Raw genomic sequence first — 25385 nt, forward strand, 5'->3', positions numbered from 1 at the left:
GAGAGTTCATGTAAAACCTGTACATGATGCCAGATGAATTATCCAACAAATTGTTACAGACTTGAAATGGTCCCCAAACACTGTAAAGTACACCCTAGATAGTGAGACCAGAAACAGATAAATATTAAAATAGGAAAAGAAGAGGCAGAACACCCGAACTCAATGATACTGATGTTAAGTATCTTAGTTTATACAGCTTTCAGGACAGAAGGAAGACTGTTACTGATCTCAATCATGAGATAGACAACCATGTACCAGATGATAGAACAGTGTCTAGATCTACAGTGTCAAGAGATACAACGAGAATGGAAAGTTTGGTTGTGTATCAGTTAATAAACCTTCACTTCAATCTTTAAATATTGTGAAGAGATTGAAACTTGCTAAAAAGTACAAAACCTGGACTGTTGATGATTAGAAAAGGGTGTTATGGACGTGTGAGTCCAAGTTTTAAATATTTGGTTCAATGCGTTGGGTGTACGTCCAGCGGAAGAAGGATACTTACCTAATACATAGCACCAACCACAAAGCATGGGGAAAGCTGTGCGATGGTTTGGGGGGGGTTTTACTGCTGAGGCGGCAGGAGATATTTGCAAAATATATGATATAATGGAACAGCGCAAGTACCATCAGATACTGATCCGTCATGGTATATTCAGTGGTTTGCGTATTATTGGTAACGGATTCTACTACCAAGAAGATAATGACCTCAAACACCTATCTAACCTGTGCAGACTGAGCTAAGAAATTAGCTGCAAGTGTCTTTAAAATGATACAATGACACCTCAAAGAACACTGATCTTAACCCAGTTGGTAGATCAAAAACGTGAGAAATCAAAAATTACTTTCAAATAAACTTTATAGGAGTGTATTAGAGACATTTGGAGTAAATTTCCAAAGGACACTTTGATTAAATATGTTGTAACAATGCCTGAAAGATTTTCTGCAGTTACTAAAACAAAAGAAGAAAACACAAAACATTAACTGTTTGCTGAACTCAAGCCTGTCCACTGAGTCTGTTTTACTAAATATGAAGATAAATATACTTCTGATGTTTCACCTGTGATTTAACTTCTACTGTTCTATAAAAGTAGCCTGAAATCTAATTTTTTATTTTGTTCTAACAAGTTTGCACAGTGCTGTACATATAAATCGATGTAATAAACCATCGGTACTAAAAGTTTGTAGTTCCCCTGTGTGTCAGCAACAAGTTTGCAGGTCTATAATAATTAAACGTGTAGTTTAATAACCAACTGCGGATAACTCATTGTGCTATAAAAAACAACAGATCTATAAATACGTTAGGTAATAACTGTTTACACAAACAGTGGTTAAGTACGTTGTGTTGAAACGATGTTAAAGTTTCAATCTCATGATTTGTTCTGTATTTTCAGGTTTTGGCCGCGAACCACTGAAATAAAAATATATTATCATGACAGTTGCTGTGGGTATTGAAACTTTAATTAAAATAAAATTGACCTGAAGATGACCTGAGAAGGTCGAAACATTTTTCTGTAGTTTAATTAAAGTTTTAATACACATACCAGTTGTATATAGAATACATAGTAATACTCCCCCTAGTGTACGCGAACAGTTGTTTTGAATTAAGAACAAAGCTATGAAATGGGCTATTCGCGTTCTGTTCACCACGCGTATCGCAACCTGGTTTTTGGCGTTGTAAGTTCATAGATGTACTGCTATGCCACTGCGGGCCCCCAAGAACAGAGCTCTGAATCATGGGTTTTTAAACTATGCTCCACCATAGTTATCTGGGGCTTCGCGAGGGAATTTTAAAATGTTAATATTTTTCTCTAAAACTATAAAATTGAATCAGAATACGCTGTACAAAAAAGTAAAATATATCTTTAATATAACACGTTTATCATGTATTGGGTCTTTTAATATTTTATTCTGCGTAACGTGAGACGATTTTATTTAGGTTATTTTCTCGCGGTGAAAGTGTTAATACAATATCAAATAACTTCGACAGTTGCATCACAGGTTGCTAGTAGAGGCGGCACCATCTCAAGATCGCATACATCATTGAAGATGCAAGATAGCCTAGTAAGGCCTGGCATGGCCGAGCGCGTAAGGCGTGCGACTCGTAATCCGAGGGTCGCGGGTTCGCCCTCCCAGCCGTGGGGGTGTTATAATGTGACGGTCAATCCCACTATTCGTTGGTACAAGAGTAGCCCAATAGTTGGCGGTGGGTGGTGATGACTAGCTGCCTTCCCTCTAGTCTTACACTGCTAAATTAGGGACGGCTAGCACAGATAGCCCTGCGCGAAATTCAAAACAAAGCAAATAAACCAATGAGCTCGATGACATCATGTTTCATTTTGTTCAAGATTTATTAATATTTTCTTATTTGGCTTAAACATTTCTATTAAAACACAAAAAATGTAAAAATAATAGATTACCCTTTTCCTTTAGAAAAGCCCCCCCTCCAGTGGCTCAGCGGTATGTTTGCGGACTTACAACGCTAAAAACCGGGTTTCGATACCCGTGTGGGGAGAGCACAGATAGCTAGCTCATTGAGTAGCTTTGTGTTTAACTCAAAACAACAACAATACCTTTAGAAAAATATATTATTCTAGCGGCCTAGTCTTTTTTCCACAAGTCTCAATGTCTGACTTCGTTATGGCAACACTGATCTTAGATCAGTATGATTAGTATGATGATAAAACTCAAGTGCTCTAACAAGTTTTCATTAATAAGCTATTTTGTGTCCGTGAAAATACGTTTGACGTGCCAAAGATATAAGAATACGTTTTTAGACAAATTAATAATTAGCTGTCATCCTTATAATGGATAAGTGGCTGAATATCAGTAATAAATCTGATACGAGTAAAAATCTTCCCAGGCCTAGGCCAAATACGATTTTATCTGCACTACTGTCTTGTGCAAGCACTTAAACGCAGGATGATGTAAGAAGTACCGAAACAAGAAATAAAAGAAAGCATGATGAAAGTTGTATTGAATATGGTTTTACATGGACAGGTAATGAAGATGAACCTAGTGGATTGTGTGTTGAATATGGAACGATGTTGAGTAACAGTAGTTTGCATCCAGCAAACGGCATCTAGAAACAAAACACTCCTAACTAAAAAATCGAACTTCCGAGTATTTCAAAAGAAAGTGTTTGCAATTAAATGCAAGGAAAGCTACATTTTGTTTGTTTGTTCATCAGGACAACAAATATGCTTTTATTGCTTCATGTCGTGTTAATTATCGTATTGCAAAAGCAGGTGAAGCTCATACAATTGCAGAAGGTTTGATAGAACCATGCGCAAAAGATTTGGTAGAGTGCAAGATTGATGAGAAATTTCTTTAAAACATTAACTCTGTGCTCCTTTCTGACAACCCGGTTTCTCGAAAAATCAAGGATACGTCAGAAAATTGCTTAACGGAGTTAATAAGGCGAGTAAAAGCGAGTCTAACTTTTTCTCTGCAGATGGATGAATTAACAGATGTCGCAGGTTATGCGATGATGCTTGTGTTTATTCGCTATATTCACGAAGCTAGTTTTGAAGAAGATATGCTAATTTGCAAACCTCTGCCTACTCAAACAACAGGCGAAGAAAAAATTAAACTGTTCGAGTTATTTGTGGAGAAAACGTGATATCCAATGACAGCTTTGCTCAAGTATTTGTACTGATGGAACTACAGCTATGATTGGAAAATTTTCAGGCTTAGTGGTACGCATAAAAAAAGAAAAACTCAGACATCGAGAGTATCCACTGCTGTTTTCATCATCATGCACTTGCAATGAAACGAATGCCAGAAAACTTAAGAGGTATTGGGTATGTGATAAAAATAGTTAATTTTATTAAACCAAGATCACTCAATCTGAGGATCTTCAGTTTACTTTGTGAGGATATGGGAAGTTTGCATAAAAATTTGCTGCTTCGTACTGAAGTCCAATGGCTTTCTCCGGGTAAAGTGCTTTTTCGGTTTTACGAACTGAATGAGGAGATAGGTTTCTTTTTATCTAAATGCCATTTTGAACTTTCATAAAAATTAAGGGACAAATGCTGGATACAGAAAATGGTTTACCTTTTTAACGTATTTGCCTATCTAAATGAAGTGAATGGTACAATGCTGAGTATCAGGGTAACGTACTTCAAAGCTCAGATTTGAAGCACTTCAACGTAAGCTAAAACTTTAGGGTGAATGTATAATTATAAAAGAACTAGATTGATTCGGGAATCTCAGTGTTTTTTTACTTATGAATGAAATTTCCTTGAGTGAAGATGCAAAAGTTTCAGTCTTGCAGCACATATCTGATTTGTGTATAACTCTTGGGGAGTACTTCACTTCTCATTTAGAAAAATTACTGTGGATTCAAAATCCCCTTGTTGACACTGCAAATACCAACGATTTGCCTTTGAAAGAGAAAGAACAGCTTATAGACTTTTCAACTGATTACACCCTAAAAACAAAATTTCAGCAAATTTTGGATTCAAATGGCCATGGAATAACCTGAAATAAGTAACAGAGCTTTCAAAAATTTTGATGCGTTTTCCAACAACATATCTTTGTGAGCAAACATTTTTACTGTCTACAGCTACAAAGACCAATTTAGAAACAGGCTAAATATTGAAGATGATTTGCACTTACAGGTAACAACCATAACTTCAATTATTGAACTACTTTGTGGACAAGAGCAAGCTCATCGGAGTCACTAATAAATAAATAAGCACACTGTACTTTCAGTGATATAAATTTTGCAAGTAGAAATTTTTGAACAAGTGAATAGAAGAAACCATTTTTCTTTAAATATTGATATTTTAAATAAATTTATATTCTAAAAGTTTGAGTAAACTTTATTCTTTCTGATGTGAAGCTCCGCAGGTCTAAAAACTCTGGGAGCCTCTGGTCTAAACGATTCAGCTCTAAACAGAGACATTTTAACATTAAATATATGGAGATATGTAACTTTAGGAATAGTTTCTTACCTTTGAATGATACGTAAGTGCTTTGTATTCTCAAGAGGGCTGGAATGGGTATTAAAACTTCAATTAAAATAAAATACAGAACAACGTTTCGACCTTCTTAGGTCATCTTCTGGTTAACATAAGTCCTTTATTTAGGCACTGGTAAACATAGGTTGTTACAGTTTTAGTATTAAGGAAAATGAGCACAAACAGTCTAAATAAAAAGAAACAAATCAAACTGGCGCTGGCCGTAGGAACGTGAGGCAGTGGCCATTGTTTGACTCTTTATAATGAAGAACACGAGCGTTGCAATATTTACAATAATGTTGAATTTTCTCTGGTGTGTGAATTGTTTCTCTGAGTATCCCTTATTTATTTTATTCATCATTCCTTCAAAAAGTACGAAATTTGACTTAAATTACTCGCTATAATTTCGTTATCGCTGAAAAAAGCATGCTTTTATTAACCTGCAATCCTGTTTGGTTAGAGACCTATCAACTAAAAATGGGTCTGGCATGGCCAGGTGGTTAAGGCACTTGACTTGTAATCCGAGAGTCACGGGTTCGAATCCCGGTCGCACCAAACATGCTCGCCCTTTCAGTCGTGGGAGTGTTATAATGTGGTGGTTAATCCCACTATTCGGTGGTAAAATAGTAGCCCAAGAGTTGGCGGTGGGTGGTGATGACTAGCTGCCTTTTCTCTAGTCTTACACTGCTAAATTAGGGACGGCTAGCGCAGATAGCCCTTGAGTAGCTTAGCGCGAAATTCAAAACAAAAACGTTTGTGTAACATTTATATTTAATTACAGAGGGAAACTAATTCGAAACTAAAGTACTGTAAAGATTACTGTGGTGTGAATGTCTTTTGCTTAAATACTGTCTTTTGTTTTATGGGAATTAAAATGTTGCGTATATTCTTGTTGTTCGTTATTAAGCACGACTATACAGAAAAGGTTATGTGTATAGAAACACAGTTTCTAGAGACGTTAAGTCCGCAAAAAATACCATGTACCATTGGAAGTCGCATATATGCTTAGCGTTTAATATGAATATAGGGACGTTTAGGGAAATTTATTTGAACATAATAATAAGGATAAATATATAATAATTATTTTAACAAAATCGTGTATTTTATCTTATACAGTAAGCATATAAATCAGCCATGCCTATTTAACGAAGTACATAATATTATAATGCTATGTAATAAAGTTTTATTTATTTTAACTATTTTATAATTATTTAATTTCAGCAGAGTATTTATATTTCAATAAATTTCATTAGTTTATTTCAAGTGTTGTTTTATTCGTATACAAAATTATTATTACAAATATTTTGTTTCTCATAAAATACTTTCATTTAAAGACTTAAAAAATCAACCAGGCTTTTGTAGGTAACGTCGTTTTAAACGGTTGTGAAGGCTTTGTTGAACGTTATAAAGATAGAGATAGTTCTGGTAATGGTTGATGTTATGAAATTTTTTATTATTAATATTATTCTAAGATTTACAAGTTCACTAACATAATTAGTGTATTCTATTATTACTGTTAGTTCTACTCTGTTAATTTCGAAGTAGCTTTAGTGTAACCTCAACTTCGTCATTATTTCTAGTAACACTTAGTACTTAGTAATAGCTTCAGCCTAATCAACGTTAATTAACTTATTGTTAAAAACTTGCAAGTTATGTAACAAAAAAGTTGCATTTGCTAATAAAATAAAATGCCTTCAAGTTTACTAGTTTTAGATTTAGATTAGATTACTATTAGTGTTAGGGTAAAAGTTTTGGGTGTTCTCACAATTATATCAACTTTCATCACATCTGTACACCTGGCTTCCATATAGAACCCGACGATAAATATTTTTTCATTGATTAGTTATTTTTTTATATAATTGTCACATTATCATCCTCTGACACAAAATTGTAAAACTTTTGATGTTTTGCAGTTGAATAATTTTGTGAATAAAAAGTTGCATGGGGTCTGCAGATTTGGAGCTCTGTGTCTTCATCAGGCATTGTGTATATGGACTCACAGAGGTTATCCATTGTGATAAACAGTGATTACATATTTAGATCTCTCCTGAAGTGAAGTAATGCTCGCAACCCACTTCAGAGACTTTTCCAGGATCCTCATGAAATGTGGAAAAGCGTAAAATCTACCTTTGTAGATCTGGGATTGCTTGACACAAGACAGCATGCTGGTAAAGGTGTTCCAACAACAAAAATACGATCTTATCTTTGCCAAAGAATCACAAATAGGAAAGTCCATCAAACCTGTACAGCATATGAAAACCGTGTTTGTGCTGATCACTCCCCACCCAGTGTATGTGTGATGAATGTTTGTAAAATGAGTGATAAAAGATATGAGGAACACTTTATGTTCACTCAGAATACGTTTTACTTACATGTTGTCCAAAATTTAACATCAGTTCAGCTCTGAAACAAAGTTTGATGTAGTTCAACCCTCTTGAGTCCATTCGGACTCCAAGCACTTTTTTGTACAATTTAGTGTTTTTTGTTACATTTATTTGAGAAATCTGTTTATTCATTCAGTATTTTATTAGTTTTAATTGTGAGATATCAATTAGAGAAGAAGTGGCCCTATATTATTGGAATATATGTCAATGATGACAATATTTTGTCTAAATATGAGAAAATGGATATAAGTAAATTTCATATTTTGTAATAATAAATAACATATTATATACTTATGGTGCACAGTCTTTCTTACAGTCTATCTACACAATGATATGAGAAGCCAGTGTGTTAACTTTTCAACATCTAAATCATAGCTTCAACATTATGATCATTAAATATATGTGGGGTCCATATGGACCCCAGGTGGACTGAAAGGTGGATATTTTAATGTGTACTGATAAAAATTAATAGTGTTACTAATACAGTGTTATAGTTTATACCCTAACCTTTTGTTATTTAACTAAGAACATAAAGTATGTTTACTGCTGCTAAATCTAAAGGCTTGCTATGTATAGCTATGTTAGTAGTTACTAATTGGTCATTTTTTGTAGTTTCTGCTCAATTTATAAAGTGGTCTGTTTACTTATACAGGTACTGATAGAAGGCACCATGCTATTTATTTTTACTATGTTGGATAACATTTGTTCTTAATGACCCTTTACTGTAAACAATAGAACAAAAATTTAGTACCTGAATTGTAAGTGACTATAATTAAAAGATTAGTTTAAATAAAAAAAAAGAAGCCCATTTGTTCCATTGAGGTTGTCTGTGAAAAAAATGTAATCCTTGAATTATCCAGAAATGTGAGTGAATTCATGTGTCAACTTTTTGTTTCTTTGGTATAGTTGTGCTGTACTAGCTGTTTGTTTGTAGAATTCAGAAATATAATTTTCACATTTATGCAAGTGATTTCTGATGCTGGTCAAGTTAACATTTTTGGTCAGTTGTCCAAGAGAGTGAATGTTTGTTTTAGAAGAAATACAAGAATATATGCTCATGTAAACATGGTAGATAACAAATGTAAAAATGTTAAACACTGGTACATGATAGGCAGCAGATATTAAACTGTGGTTTAAGAAAAATCTAGATAATTATAATACATTGTTTCAAAATGAAACCAAAAGCTTTGTTGTGAGAGCAAGTTTCAATTGTAGGTAACACTGCATGTATTGATAAAGTTCATGTAAACAAACTATAAGACTGATTGCAGTTACTGTTTATTTTTATGGTAAATGAAGTGTCATTAGATGTAACCTGACAAAGATCAAAATGTGTGATGTAGTCTGCCTAGAAGTGTTGGTCATTCCACAATATTTGCATGGTTGTGATTATAGTGAATAGAAAGACACAGTGATAGGACTAAAGTGGAGAAAAACTTGGCCAGAAATATTTAATAACAATAAAATAAAGAGATTACTTAAAGAACAATATCCTTAGATGGTAGTTTTTGCCAAGTTTGTAGACAATTTCCAGAACTTTAAGGTAGGAACTTGAAAGATGGTGAGTATATTGAAAGTAGAAATGTTTAGACAAATCTAAAGAAACAGTTTACAAGAAGACTGGATGAATTATTCAGGGAGTATATTAACATCACAAAGTTGAAGTAGTGTTAAAGTAGGAATGAGCTATTTGGACAACAAGCTACATAAAGATTTTTGTTAAAGCATTACGGAGGTTTGAGATATCAAATAATAACAGATTTAACACACTGATAGTCTTCCAGTAAGACCTAGATGACCGACTGGTGCTCTGTTTTTAAAGGCCACTTATTGGCAGGTATACAACAGCTATTTGTACATACATAATGGCTGGTACACAACAGCTACATATACACTCTTCCTATAAAAAGTGATTGTGAAATGAGTAGTGAGACCCTGGAAAGTATCTGCAAAATAGACTTGGGAGCCATGTTAAGATATTAATATCCTTTCAAATTAATTAAATGAAAGAAATTATTTAATGAGAGCTAGTTTAAAGGGGAGAGAATGGTGATATCAAAACCAAACTTGTGGACATTGCAGCAAGAGTTGAACAGGAAATTCTGAAGCCAATTAATATGAGGGAATTACAGCAGAACTTTTTGGTGAGTTTGTTGGAATAAATACAAATGTATATCATGGGAAAATGTTGTGACAAAGTAAATGAACTTAACTTTAAAGAAAATAAGTAAATGTCACAGTTATATTGCAGTAGTTCATTACAATGCACACAACTTACAGCTAGTAGTGTGTGATGTTAAAAACAGGTTGTGGATATCTCTAGATGAATTTAAAAATGTCTTAAAAGACATTTGAAAGGCATTGTTATTATTCCATCTAAACACAAGATGGAACTTTTTGAATCTAAAGGTAAATTGAATCAGGAATTGAAAAATTATGGTAGGGTTCAGCAGGTATGCTGGGCAGTAAGCTAAAACAGAGCATAGAAAGTTGACTGATAATTAATACAGCTGTGAGGTATTTCTACTACATGTAAAGATGACAGATTTGTTTTTTAACTTATTACACTTCATGATGGACTGGATAAGTTTTCTAAAATTTTAGTCATTTGTTAACAGAAGAAAAGTTTGGTTTCCAAAGTAGAAAAGAGGGTAAATAAAAGTTTGTCAACATAAGGAGGCAAGACAATGTTGTGTAACTGTCTGAGTGAATTGAAAATAGTGGAAATGAATACACTTGGAGAAAGGAGGCATCATGATACAACAAATGAAATAAATGCTGACAGATTAGATGTTTGTCAAGGGAAAAAGAGATTTGCAAAACATCTTGGAGGAGAACTCCTTTGTCCAGTGACTTTGACAAAGTAAAGATGATAGTTTTGAAGATTTCAGAGGCTATAGAGATGAAGAATTGAGTTATTACTAAGGCTATGTAAGAATAAAGTAACATGCCTTGTAAGAATGGTTGAACTTAAATGTACATCACTAGAAATATCAACAGAGCTGTTAAAGGTACATATAGGAACATCTTAGTTAATGAGAGTGTAGAGCATATATGATATATCCTACCTCTAGCAAATGTTGACAGTTTTTCCATCAGTGACAGGATATGGAAGAATTTAATCAACTTAACTTTAAAACAGCAACAAGAGTATCTATAAATTAAGGAACTTTGTATATTTTAGTAAGAGTCAAGATAGATGGGCTAACAAAATTATGATCCAACAAAAAGCATTGTGAATGGTTGAACTGTAGTAAGGGACAAGAGAAACTAAAAGTCATGCATGCTGTGGTAAAACAACTAGTAGATGGTCTACATCTGAAAAATGAACCAGGGGAAATGGTGGAAAACTATTTTTTATTTATACTTAAATGAGTGAATAGCTAACACTGACGTACTCAAGATTCTGTAAGTATTGTAGTTCTATCAAAGTAACGACAAAGAGAAAAATGTATGTTATGAAAATTAGTTTAGACATAATGGTTTAAAATTTATTTACAGTGTTTCTATTAATGGTGAAAATAAGAAAAATATTTTGTTCTCCATTACACATTGTATTATTCAGTTTCTTAGTACTTTTCTGAATTGCCTGTTGTGATTTTTAACATCATTTAAAATATTGTTAATACTTTAAATAGTTAAAACAAAACAAAGTTAGTGAAACTAGGCCCACTTGACAGAGAAGAAATTGAAATGTCAGTGACAACACTGTTGCAAGTTAACTTGGATATCAAACGTGTTGTATGGAACACAGAAAAGAAGTATTATAAGGGGGAAGTAGCAGTTTTGAGTGCATCATATTTTATAGTTTTATCAGTACGTGTGACATTACTCTAAATAGATTGACTGGTAAATAACTGAAGTAGATTTAGCATGGTGTAGTGTTAGCTCTTCTATAATCTATTATTAACTATCACTAGATTGGAATTTGGATTTTCCAACTGTATTTCCAGTGGATTGGGATCTGGATTGTCCTGCTGTATTTCCAGCAGACTGGGATTTGGATTATCCTGGTTTATTTCTAGCAGCACCTCCCCAGTTGCTCAGCGGTATATCTGCAGACTTATGATGCTAAAAACTGGGTTTTGATACCCGTATGGTGGGTAGAGCACAGATAGCCCATTGTGTAGCTTTGTGCTTAATTCAAAACAACATTTCTAGCAGACTGGGATCTGGATTCTCCTGCTGTATTCTTACTATACTGGGATCTAAACTCCCCTGCTGTATTTCTAGTAGCATGTTCATTGTTTAGCAGTCAGCATAAGAGCTCTCAACAAGAGGACAGTGTTTCTTACAAAAGATTGATTGATACACAAACAGTTTGTAGAACATCGATTTTGTGACCAGTTTATATAAGTTCTGATTATGAGATTTAATTGTAATTTGAAAATGCAGCCTGTGTACATTTGTAGGTATACTTTACCAGTTTTAATTGTAGAACCACATTTGTTTTTACATATAATCAGCAAAAGGTTGTCTTGGCAGGAAATTCTTTGTAAAGTGGTAACACAGGTTCACGTGTTTTAAAACTAACGAATGAAAGTGGATTTTGAAGTCTAGCGAAGTGAAGCATCTTGTGGTCTTCCCCACTATAAGTTTGAGTTTTACAGCCAGAATACACCAGATGCTATTGTATTTAGTAAGGTGTACAGACATTTATAGTTCATGTCAGGTAACTGAAGATGTTAGATGTTACTGTGTTAAAGATATACAAAAACTTGTACTTAGTAGAAAGTTGGGATTTGTGTCAGGTGACTAAAGACGTATATTCAGTAGGGTAGATGTTACTGTGTTAAAGATATACAAGAACTTGTACTTAGTAGAAATTTAGGATTTGTGTCAGGTGACTAAAGACGTATATTCAGTAGGTTATGATTTGGAAACTGTTTAAAATTAGATGACCGGTGCAGAAGTGTTAAACGTTATACTTATTAGGGTATGATATAGAAACTTGGAGTTTGTGTCAAGTGACTAAAGATAGATTTTGAGAATTGTGTTTCATAGAACATTCATCTGTTGAGTAGAGTGCAGTGAAGGACCAACAGAAAATTACTTGCTTTAACAAAATATTAAGTTGTGAGAACATTTTGAGATACATTTGATTTTTTTAAAATGTGTATCAACCTAAACAATAATATAACTAAAGTATATACCAGTATGGAAAAAAATAAGTTGAAGTTTATTATTATTGGTTCAAATAGCGGATTATATGACAATATGGGTAATCTGTGTCATTCATTTTGTTTATTATTATAATATTCATAATCTAAAATAATTGGTGATTGGTTGAATTTTAAAAACATTTTCTCTGGTTAAGGAGAAAACTGTTCTAAGCCTTTTCATAACATCTAAAAAGCTTTAATAATTTTAAAACTTGTCTAAAACATTGCATGTAATTTATGGTATATAAAGTATAAAACAAGAAGTACATACTATCTTTTATAGTTTTGGTGATTAATTCATGTAGTTTTATAAGGATTATTTATTGCTTCCAGGGAACCAGAGAAAATAATTTGTAACAGTGTGATTCTCTGAGTAGACAAACCACCTTACAAAATATGGCGAGACCCCGAAAGGTGGGTAGAAAGTAATTTTGTAAATTAATTATAGTTACCCCAACTGTGAAGTTCAGATGAAATTCACACGTTATTAAATTCTTAGAGCTGATATCTTCTAGTATGGTGTTTGTTTCTAGTTTTGATGTTTTAATATTTTAATGTAATCTTGTTTTGTAAAAACTTAATATGGTATTAGACCATTTCTTATGAGTTTCTAACACTAAAGTTTGAAAGTGTCATAGATATTTTGTTCTGTTATGTCAATGTAAACTTACACTGTTTCTTATAAATTCATTGAAATAATATTGTTTTCCTTGACCTTTTCTTATAGATGTCTTTTTTTTTCTAATATTTGTATGTAGATGATCCTAGAACATTTTTTTACAAATTTCTCTGTGATGTTCTAATACAACTCTAGATTGTACTGTAGAAATTGAAAATCTGCCATTTTAATGTACCTTTCTTGCTAGTATTTGTGTGTGTGTTTTAATGTGGGTTATTTTCTTAAGCAATTTGAGTTTCATTTGCCCACAGAATGATGGTTGTGAAGAAATGATATATTTGGATGCATATTAAAACTTATATTTTAATTATTTGAATGATAATTTTCAAAGTATGTTTATTGCAAAAAATTAATTTTATGAATGAAACAGACAAACACAAGAGTTGAAAAACTCAACTCTGCCAAGAAAGAAGTTAATGTGGACAGTGTTGGCAGTGTGCAAGAGAAGAAATCTACAATATTGAATCAAAGAAGAAATGTCACTGCAGGTATGATATATTTTGAAGATAATGTCAGTGGTAAATGTGGATACAGATGAGGTGGTTACAAGCTTGTGGCCATCAGATGTGGTAACAGATATTATAATAAAGTTATCTTCTGTTGAGACACAGGGCAGCTCTCAGGGTTCAAGATCTTATCAAATTAAGTTTTCTTTTGTCTGTGTCTCAATACACGTGCAGATATGTTTTTAACTTGCTTGTACATTCGAAAGTATAGATTTATATTAATACAACCCTAGCATCCCTTAGAAATACTTATCCAAGTTTTTATTTATCCAATTACTTTCCCCTCTGTTTCAATTACCTTGTGTTGAGTGATTTTTATGATCACACAGTAAGTGAGTTGGACAATAAATAATAAACCTTAACCTTGAAACAAGATAGAATCATGGTCAGAAATTAAAACAAAATATTCTTTACGTCATTATAAAGTAAAGACACTGAGGTAAGCTGTGATGTAAGGTTTCTGAGAAAGTCACAAGAAGTTGTTAGAGTAAAAAACAAGTGTTTCTCTTGCAAGGTTTACAAAACTTAGGAACAAACCACAAACCTGAGTTTTTTAATACTTTATCATTTATTCTAAGCTTTCCATTATAGATAATATTTTTACATGGGAACATAAGATATGTAGGGTTAGTGAATATGGTAAACTAAGAAGTCTGTGAAGGCATGCTATTCAGATAACAGAAAAGGTTTCTAAATTCACATGTTTTAGTAAATTTATTAATACTTTATGTAAACAAATTATAGTTATTACAGAGAAACTAAACTTGACATATAAAGTCTAATTAGGAAAATATATGTCTAGGCCTAGGAAATGAATCAAATTCTACTTCATGTCAGTAGGTGTTTTTTTTTTTTCATGGATGTGTAACTTGTTAGAGATAACTAAGAAATAGAAATACTTGGTGAAAATAAAGTGACTTTGAACATTGAAAATTCAAAATGGGTCTTTATTCAATAATATTAAAAGAGAGTTGTTTCTTTTATTATATATTTTCAACAATACTTAAATAGCTTTTATGAACTGACAAGGAAATAAGTGTGCTGTTATTAGAACAACAGACACAAAAACTACAGATTTATTGAAAACAAACTATTGGATACTTGTACATGATTTTGGGCATGCCATAAAAAATATACTAGGAGATGAAAGTCTTTTATAATGTTTTTTATAACTCAAATGCTAAATCAGATTAGATATTTTTTAAGCAAAAGTAGATGTTATGTAGAAAGATTGTACCAAATTTCATGCAGTTTAATTAAGAGATGTTAAATGTAAGAACAAAACAAAGAAGAGTGACTAATCTTATCAAACTCGTGCAATAAAATAGTATACTTTAAATAAATATGTTTTAATACATAACAGACATGTTACATTACATACTACTTACACTACCAGGCCACTGCAGAGTAGAAGTTCAACCTCATTGAGTAGTTTCTAAATATGTTCAGAAATGAACTTTGACATTTACTTTGGAATACAATTAGAGGGTAAGAGCTTTGGTATTTTTAACTTCAAATTTTGCCTTAAAAGTAATTAAGGAACACCAGCTTTACACAGTATTAGGGTAGAGAAAATAAAAGATAATGTTTAAACTTTTAACAGAAAAAAGACACTATTTGTTTAAGAGGTTCTAGAGCTTGTATAAATTAAATATGAAAACTGTATGGTCTGAAAAAATAAAAGTTTTTATTTATAGCATGAAATCACTTTTTATGTAGACTAACTATTTAAAACTGATAAAACATTGCATCTTTTTATGAAGTGGTCAATTTCCTGAGTGGTCTACTTCCAATTGATAGTGGTTAACAATAAAATATCTTTATGAAGTGGTCAATTTCCTGAATGGTCTACTTCCAATTGATAGTGGTTAACAATAAAACATCTTTACGAAGTGGTGAGTTTCCCGAGTGGTCTACTTCCAATTGATAGTGGTTAACAATAAAACATCTTTACGAAGTGGTAAGTTTCCCGAGTGGTCTATTTCTGGTCACTAGTATTTAACAAAAAAATCTTCTTATGAAGTGGTCAGTTTCCCAAGTGGTCTACTTCCAGTTGCTAGTGGTTAACAATAAAATATCTTTACGAAGTGGTCAGTTTCCCGAGTGGTCTACTTCCAGTTGCTAGGGTTAACAATAAAATATTTTTACAAAGTGGTCAGTTTCCAGAGTGGTCTACTTCTGGTCGTTAGTAGTTAACAATATAATATTTTTATGAAGTGGTCAGTTTCCCGAGTGGTCTATTTCTGGTCACTAGTATTTAACAAAAAAATCTTTTTATGAAGTGGTCAGTTTCACAGGTGGTCAACTTCCGGTCGCTTGTTGTTAACAATAAAATATTTTTATGAAGTGGTCAGTTTCCCAAGTGATCTTCATCTGGTCGTTAGTGGTTACAGTGAATCTAAAATGATAGTTTAATTAGCTCTACCCATTTGATACAGAAATTGAAATGATTTCAAGAACTTTCTCTTAATATTTAACAACTCCAAGTAGTTATTGAGATCTTTGTGGTAATTTTTAATGATTTAGTTTCTCATGGTAGAAAAAACTCAGCAGTCTGTGCCAGATACTATGGAAACAGAGGGTTCTGCCAAGTCTGAAGGTGATGTTACAGAGACTGTAACCAGTGATAGTGATGTGGCAAGTAAAAATTCTGTAAACAAACGAGGTAGAAAGAGACGCCTGAATGCGGAAATAGTACACAAACCCAAAAAAATAAAAGGTAAATAAAATGTGAACTGTATTTAAGGCCAATTTTTCATGTAACTTTAAGTGCATCTTTGTTGATTTTATCTTGTATATTCCAAAATATTTGTAATATGATTTGTGAATTAAACAGTCAAGCAGCTTTCTTTAAGTCTGTGCACTGAGTAGTACAGGTTTCTAACAGTTATTTCTAAATTTTCAATCCATGAGTATTTCTGTAATAGTTTATAAGTTTTATTTTAAATTTCTCTGATTTTGAAATTGATTACAAACATCAACATTTTTAACGTGCAAACAAACTGTTACACTTAGCATTAGAACAATTCTTTTTCTTTCTTAGTACTTCTTGAAGTTCCAAAGTTACCCACTAGAAGGGGTTTGGTATTGACTGTTGGACAGGGAGATATTGGACAACTTGGACTTGGGGAAGATGTGTTGGAGAAGTCCCGGCCAGGAATTGTAGCTTCTATTCCTGATCTTGTAGTTAGTGTAGCTGCTGGGGGTATGCACTCTGTGTGTTTAACAGTCAAAGGAGAGGTAATGATAATTAACTATGTATTTGGATGCAAGAAAGAAAACATTGCTAGTGTTGTTTTTCTGTTAAATACAAAATTATTTTTGTAATAAATATTTAGATGTTAATGTTTTTATTAACATAAAAGGTGACATTATATAACAATGTCAAAAGAATGACACTTGTTTAATGGGTGTACTTAAATCTTGGGGCACTTTCATAAGATTATTCAAATTATTCTTTGAAATAACCAAGCAAACCCAACCTTAAAGAGCATTCCTTGGACAAGGAGGTGGTTAAACTGTGCTTATTGCAAACTTTTAACAGAATCACATTCATAACTTAATAACTGTTTTGTTACTAGTATATGGTAACTTGCATAGCTTTTAATTCCATTTTCTACATAACTTAAGCTTTGATTTCAAAAATAAATATTTAAATAAATTCTGAGTCTGCCCCTCTGAGTAACATGATGCTATGTGTGACTTCTCATTTATTCTGTTTTTTATTTTCTGTCCTAAGGGTGTCAGTAATTATACATTAGATATACCACAGTATGAAATTCCAACTTATTCTCTGACTGATATTCCACTATTTCTTTAGTCCACATTGACTCACCCTTCACACAGTTTGTCTTTTAAGAATTATCTGTATCTCTAACATTGGTATTGGATGTGTTTACAACCAATGGAAAGAGCATGTTCCAAACTAAATAAATTAGTTAATTATCTGTTTTAGTTTATATGCCAAAGCATATAGTTCACAGAGAGAATGTGTTTAGACTAGACACATTGCTCCAAGTAGTAATAGAATTTTTTTAACCTATTTATTGGTTATTTTGAAAGCCAGATACATTATAGTAGTTTGTAGGCATGTTATTTTAGTACCTGATATATTCTTTGTGTTCTGAGATGCATATTTGAAAACTACTTTAATTATTTGAAAAATATTGTACTAAGAAAATAAAAAGGCTTACTACATCTCAGTGTTATATATTGTTATATATTTTGTAACAAGTGTACCTAAAGGCTAAAATCTCTTGATGAATAAGAAAACTTTAATCTCTTATGATCTCTGAGGATGAGGAACACATCAGTTTGTTATCCTAAGATCTCTCAATGATTTTTTGATTGAAAAGGTTAGAAGGCTGAAGCTTTTAGGATAAATAATTTTAATTGTCCTTTGCAATCTGCAGTCATTCTAGAAAAAAAAAAGTTTTTGAGTGTATTTCACATTTATCAACTAACAAATTTATTTTGCTATGCTTAGTGTTAGAATAGAGAAAGTAAGAGAACTTAAAAAGCATCACCAAAAATATCTTTCATTATTCACTCAGTAGGTTCTAAAAGTCATGCAAGTGAAAAATGAAAGCTGTAAGATGAAGTATTTTTATTCTTATCATGAATATCACTTTTTACTCAAATATTCAGCTAATACTTAAGTTCACAGACAAATCTTTAGTAAAGATACTGAAATAAAATCAGATTTTGAGTTTACAACATACTTGTAATATTTACTAAAAACTTTAGAAATACTCTGAATGAAGATATGTATAGTAAATTCCAGATTATTATTAGGGGGTGGTTACAGTACCAGTCAAATTGACCAACCCAGTGCCATAGGATTATGTTATTCTGATTACATTGAAGTATTCTGTAAGATAAACCTTGTTTTATTAAAATATATTGAGCCTTATGTTAGTAAAGAAATACATATAAGAAGGTTTGTCATATTGTAAGCATTCAAGCTTAATAATGACGTTTATTGTTTGTATGAAGTGTGAGTGTGTGATTAAGCTGCAGCTGAGGAAGTGGCATGAAAGTTTATTATTTTTATAAGGTGTACACGTTTGGTTGTAACGACGAGGGAGCTCTTGGTCGAGTAACAGACGGGAAGGAAGCAGCTGAGTTCGAGCCAGGCAAAATTGAAATAAGTGAAAAAGTGGTCCAAGTGTCCGCTGGAGATTCACATTCTGCAGCACTAACAGAAACAGGCAAAGTGTTTGTCTGGGGAAACTTTAGGGTAAGCCTATTTGTGTTGAAGTCCTGTTAACTGAGCAAATTCAACTTGATTTTCTTGTATTAGATCTTTACTAGCAAGACAAACTAAAGTTTGAATCTTACAACTAAAGGTTTTGATTATATGGATCACTGTGGTGGTTTGTTTGAATCTCACAAGTAAAGGTTTTGATTGTATGGATCACTGTGGTGGTTTGTTTTGTATCTCACAGCTAGAGGTTTTATTTTTGGATCACAGTGGTGGTTCATTTGGATTCTCACAACCAGTGGTTTTATTTGTGGATCACAGTGGTGGTTCTTTTGGATTATCACAACCAGTGGTTCTAATTGTATGGTTCACAGTGATGGTTTGTTTTGATTCTCATAACCAGTGGTTTTAATTGTACGCTAGTCGCAGTGGTGATGTGTTTTGTATCTCACATCTAGAGGTTTTAATTGTGTGGATCACAGTGGTGATGTGTTTTGTATCTCACATCTAGAGGTTTTAATTGTGTGGATCACAGTGGTGGTTTGTTTTGTATCTCACATATAGAGGTTTTAATTGTGTGGATCACTGTGGTGGTTTGTTTTGTATCTCACATCTAGAGGTTTTGATTGTATGGATCACTGTGGTGGTTTGTTTTGTATCTCATATCTAGAGGCTTTAATTGTGTGGATCACAGTTGTTATTTGTTTTGTATCTCACATCTAGAGATTTTAATTGTGTGGATCACTGTGGTGGTTTGTTTTGTATCTCACATCTAGAGGTTTTAATTGTGTGGATTACTGTGGTGGTTTGTTTTGTATCTCACATCTAGAGGTTTTAATTGTGTGGATCACAGAGGTGGTTTGTTTGGATTCTCACAACCAGAGGTTTTAATCTTGTGGATCACAGTGGCAGTTCATTTTGTATTAGAATAAGGTGGTTTAGTTTATTGACTTTTTAGCTTAAGACATGATACATCACTAACGTACTGATAATTAGGTACAGTTACGACAGAGTAGTTTTTTGCTCATAACTTAAAAAGTATCATGATTAGGCTAATAAACCTGTGTTTTATTATAAATATTATACTAACACACATACATAAATTTTTATGTAAATTAAACGACAAACTGTTTATAAACAAATAACCAAATATAGGAGGAGCAGAAAGTGTTTGTATATTTCTGAATGTGTGAAACAACTGATATTCCTGTAAAAACATTGTTTAGTTTGGCAAATAAACTACATTATACCATTCCAGAACTAAACACTGGGTTCATAATTATTGGAATTCAGCCAGCAAAACATTTACTTCCGGCAATTTAGCACCGTCTCCATCATTATCTGCTTGGTTATCATGGCGAACAGGAAACAACTGTCCAGTGATTTAAAAAATCAAATTATTGTAAAATACAAGTCTTGTGTGTTTCTTTCCAGTATTGCTACACAACTTAATGTTCCAAAATCTGCTGTTCAAAGTATAATTGCCAAGTTTAAGCTTACAGGATCAACCGTTGATCTCCGTCGTTCTGGACGCCCCACCAAAATTCCAGAGAGAACCAAGAGGAAGGTTCTCGGAGAAGTTAGTAGGAACCCTCGTTTAACATGTAATGACATACAGAAATTGGTAAGGGAAACTGGGGTTGAAGTAAGCACCTCTACAGTTACGAACATGTTACGCTCTTTTGGGTTCAAATCATGCCGTCCTTGTAGAACTCCATATTTAAAGCCTGTTAATTTAGAAGCACGATTGAGGTATGCAAGAAAGCATGTACATAAACCATTTACCTATTGGAAGAGTATTCTTTGGTCAGACGAGACTAAAATAGAGCTTTCCGGCCACAATGATGTTCGCATTATTTTCCGTAAGAAGGGGGAACGAAATCTTCCAAAGTCCACTGTCCCTACAGTTAAACACAGAGGTGGCTTGATCGTGTTATGGGGTTCCTTCAGCTCTTCTGGTGTAGGCAGCCTTCACCGCATTAATGGAATCATGAAAAAAGAAGAGTACATTGATATATTAGGCATTTATATCAAGAATGATGCTCGGAACTTGCAAATTGGGCGTTGTTGGATCTTCCAGCACGACAATGACCCTAAACACACATCGAAATATGTGCAATCCTGGTTGCAGAGGAACCATATAAGCGTTCTAGAGTGGCCATCGCAGTTGCCTGATCTCAACCCAATTGAAAACGTTTGGCATGAGTTGAATACCAGGGTTCATTAGCGTCATCCGAAAAACTTGCAAGAGTTGGAGGCCTTCTGTAAAGAAGAATGGAAGCAAATACCATTTGAGTATTGTCAAATGATCATGGAGGGCTATGAGGAGAGATTGAGCCAATTAATTCACCTGAAAGGCTACACAACTGACCATTTAAGTAGACGCACGAACACTTTCTGCCCCTCCAATGTTTGGTTATTTGTTTATAAACAGTTTATTTGTCATTCAATTTACATAAAAATGTATGTAGACGTGTGTTAGTATAATATTTATAATATACTCTACTTTCATTATCCTATTCATGATATTTTTTAAGTTATGAGGAAAAAATTACTCACGACGCAGGTGTACGAACACTTTCTGTCCTAAATGTAGGTGTTAGATTATTTGATTGTTGATTCTGTTACACAAAGCTGGTGTTTATTGGTTTTAACTTCAGGTGCAGTATATCACTGATACAGTGATATTAGATCATTTGCTAATAATTTGTATGAGAGTTATAATTTTTATAGAAAATATTATGCTTATTTGAATGTTATATGTCAAAGACTGGACATTATTTTCTTCTTTAGTTTCAATATATTCCTGAAATTGTAAAAATATTACACTTGTTTACAGTTGTTTTTGTCCTTTGTTACCAGGATTCCAGTGGTTCAATAGGGCTTACCCCTTTTGGTCCCCAAAAGAAGCCTATCCAGATACTTCCAAAGGTCACGATAGTGAAGGTTGCTTCAGGCAGTGATCATTTGGCCTTGTTAGCCAATGATGGCAAGCTGTACACTTGTGGTTGTGGTGAACAAGGACAACTTGGACGTATTCCCCAGTATTTCAGTGCAAGAGGAGGCCGAAAGGGGCTAAGTAGTTCATTTGTTAAACATATTAATTGTGTTAAACCAATTTAATTTCTTTGATTCTGGAATTACATTTTAATTTTACTATTTTCTGAGTTTTATTCCATGAAGGCATTTATTAAGACTATTATTATGTGAATGGTTTCTTGTGGTTCTTCTGTTTTAACATGTACCAAGGCATATAATAAGAGCGTTTTAGTGTATTGTGTAATCACCTGATATTTATTAAAATTGTTTAATTTTTTTATAAATGGTTGTGTTAAAATCAGTCACTGTAATACTGTGCAAGTAACCATCAAGTGCACAATTTTCAAGTCACAGCTGCTTTAAAAAATTATTGTGTAGTATTATGTAATTCAGAGATCTAAGAAAGCAGTCACTCACTTGTGTATAAAATCAGTTGAAGGACTGGTTTGTGTTCTAACTCACAATGCACTTCTCATATGTCTGTTCATGCTGAAGGGTGTTTACTCACACATAACGTCTTACCTCCAAATGTAAAGTTTGTGTATTGAGATGAATAAACTAAACTGATAATGTTGGTTTATTTATTTTAGGTTATATGCTGAACCCTGCCCCAGTTAAAGTTTCAAAGAGACAAGGTAGTGGTTATGTTGGCTTTGATAATGTTTGGACTGGTTCCTATGTAACATTTTGTCGGGAGAAAGATAGTGGTGACATCTATGGCTTTGGACTGAACAACTTTTACCAACTTGGTGAGATTTAAAACTTTTCACATTTTTAAACAACTAGATATGCTCTATTCCTTTAGTAACTTTAAATTTTTGTATATTGCATCTGTTGTTTCCTACATCAGATGTACTGTAACATCTATCCATGACTGTTTCATTATATTTTCAAAACATAAAACAATTATACAGTTGCGGTTTTGAATCTCGGTCGCACCAAACATGCTCGCCCTTTCAGCCATGGAGGCATTATAACATGACAGTCAATCCCACTATTCATTGGTAAAAGAGTAGCCCAAGAGTTGGTGGTGGGTGGTAATGACTAGCTGCCTTCCCTCTTGTCTTACACTGCTAAATTAGGGACAGCTAGCACAGATAGCCATGGAGTATCTTTGCATGAAATTCAAAAACAAACAATTATACAGTAAAACCTGTCTAAGTCAGAAGCTGTTAAGGTAGAAATTTGTACAAACAGGAAATATCAAATTTTTTCAGTATTATCTTGAGATTTCTCATAAAAGGCTCTCTATATGTACGAAACCTGCGTAATGCAGATGGAACACTATCTTTCACCTACCTTATCTATCAACAAGTAGGATTAGAACCTGATTAAGGCAGAAAAATGTTTTTGATTAAATTTTAATTTCTTATTTAATTAATAATTTCTTTAAGTATTAATAAATTCTTGTTTAATTAATAATTTGTTTAAACTTTTAAATGTTCATTTAGTCTTTCTACCTCCATGTACAACATCAGTTCTACAGCCACTAGATAATGGAATTATACAGTGTATAAAATTGAGATACAGAAAATTGATGCTTCAGCATATTATTGCAAACATGGACGACTGTAAGAAAGCATATGAAATTAACATAAAAACTGACATGTTAGATGCAATTGGATATTTAAGTCATTCAACCAAATGCGTAAAAAATGAATGTGTAATAAAGTGCTTTTGAAACTGTGGATTTATTCTTGATAATGGCAGAGATTGTGGAGAAGTTGTTTGTTGTGACAATTCTAGTGAAATCCAAAATCTGATTGAAGAGATTGATGCAGATGATTCTATAAATGTGGAAAGTTTTGTGAATGTTGACAAGAATGTTTTAACAGAAACTGATTTAAAATTGATAATAAAATCACAAGATTGTAACAGTGTGAGAGATTCAGAAGATGAACAAAATGGAAAAGATAGTGAGGAAATAAAAATTCCTACTTCATTGCAAGTGTTAAGTTATATTAATGCTATCAAATTGTGTGCAGAAATGAAGGGGGAAAATGAACTTCATGAAAAGGCTGTAGTGTTCTCTTTTAACCACATGAGAAAGTCCAATAAAAAAACGAAACAGTTGAAATTGGATACTTTCTTGAAATAAATTTAATTAAGATTTTGTGTACTTATGTTTTGAATGTCTGTTTTTGTTCTTATTCTAATAAATATAGCATTAACAGTATAACAACTTTATTCACGGACATCTTACTTCCCTTCATTCAAGCAAGTATAACGTTTCGCTCAAAAATTATATTTAATTAAGGAAATGCATGTTTGCTGTCTAAGCCGGAAAATCGTAAGCTGAAAATTTTACTTGGTTCCGTATGATTCCACCTTAGAAAGGTTTTACTGTATTATAGGTTAGATGTTGGCCTAAAATTAGGTTAAACATTTATTTTTATTTTACATATCGTTGAAAAAAAAGCACATTAGATACTTCTAATATTAATATATTCTTTGATATTTCTGATTTAACTGCAGTAAGTGAGACTCGATCTGTAATCTTCTTTACTAATTTATTTTAAAACATATGTAATGTGTAAAAATGAATGTATTTGTACTTGCAGGTTTTGATGACTCGGAGCCTCGTTTTTTCCTTGAACTTATTCAGTCCTTCTGGGGTAGAAAGTGGCAGTGTATTAGTAGTGGCCAGCACCATACAATAGCTCTAGACGATACCGGATCTGTTTACACCCTCGGAAGAAAGGAATATGGACGTTTGGGTCTTGGAGAGGACTGTGAAGATCAAAGTTCTCCAACACTTGTTCCAGGCCTGAAGGAAGTTGTGTGTTCTAGTGTAACTGCTGGTAATCTTGTATCTTATGCTGTATCAGAAAATGGTAAGTTTCAAGGTGGAAAAATTCTTTCAAATATTTTAAGAACTGGTACATCCTTTTATATTGGTATACAGATAGACTGCAAGTTAAAGCAATGGGGTAGGTTATTGTAGTAACTGTGGTTCTGTAAACTTAGAATAGTTTTTGTCTCTGACACCAGAGGTCATTGTTGATTATGTAGAAGTTATTTATTTTTCTCTTTGGTAGTTAATAGTTTTTTTAGATTTATCAAGTAATTTGATAACTACAGTTGTGTTGTGTTTTAGGTGATGTATATTCCTGGGGAATGGGAACCAATGGTCAGCTTGGACATGGTGATGAAGATGATGTTTTTAGCCCCAAAAAAATTACAGGAAAAGCAATATCAAGCAAAAAATGTTTTATGGTATCCAGTGGAGGGCAACACACAATTATGGTAGCTGATGATTCAGATTGTGTTCCGGATAGTGATAAAAAATGACATTATTTTAATTTTAGTGCCTTTTATATGTGAAATACAAGTTGGATTTTAAGACAATAGTGTGTCTGAAAGATGGAGAGGACTTAAATGAAACTGTACAATTCAGGTTTGAAAATTAAACAATTACGTTCCTCTTTTGTTTTAAAAATAATTATACAAT

At 32.9% G+C, this 25385-nt stretch overlaps 1 protein-coding gene across 2 annotated transcripts; it reads left to right on the forward strand.

Moving 5' to 3' along the window:
- Positions 1-6282: 6282 nt before the first annotated feature.
- On the forward strand, positions 6283-25359 carry LOC143237791 (regulator of chromosome condensation-like). Of its 2 annotated transcripts, none has more exons than XM_076477383.1 (10): positions 6283-6386; positions 12841-12921; positions 13557-13674; positions 16232-16411; positions 16736-16932; positions 18749-18931; positions 21758-21974; positions 22525-22683; positions 24496-24768; positions 25032-25359. In XM_076477383.1, exons 2-10 carry the CDS (start codon positions 12904-12906, stop codon positions 25223-25225), a joined length of 1539 nt encoding a protein of 512 aa, XP_076333498.1. In that variant the 5' UTR covers positions 6283-6386; positions 12841-12903; the 3' UTR covers positions 25226-25359. The 2 variants fall into 2 exon arrangements, with proteins under 2 accessions (XP_076333498.1, XP_076333499.1); XM_076477384.1 differs by having other exon boundaries at positions 6321-8209.
- Positions 25360-25385: the final 26 nt, after the last annotated feature.

The sequence above is a fragment of the Tachypleus tridentatus genome, chromosome 13 (assembly GCF_004210375.1).
Source record: "Tachypleus tridentatus isolate NWPU-2018 chromosome 13, ASM421037v1, whole genome shotgun sequence".
Classification (NCBI taxonomy): domain Eukaryota; kingdom Metazoa; phylum Arthropoda; class Merostomata; order Xiphosura; family Limulidae; genus Tachypleus; species Tachypleus tridentatus.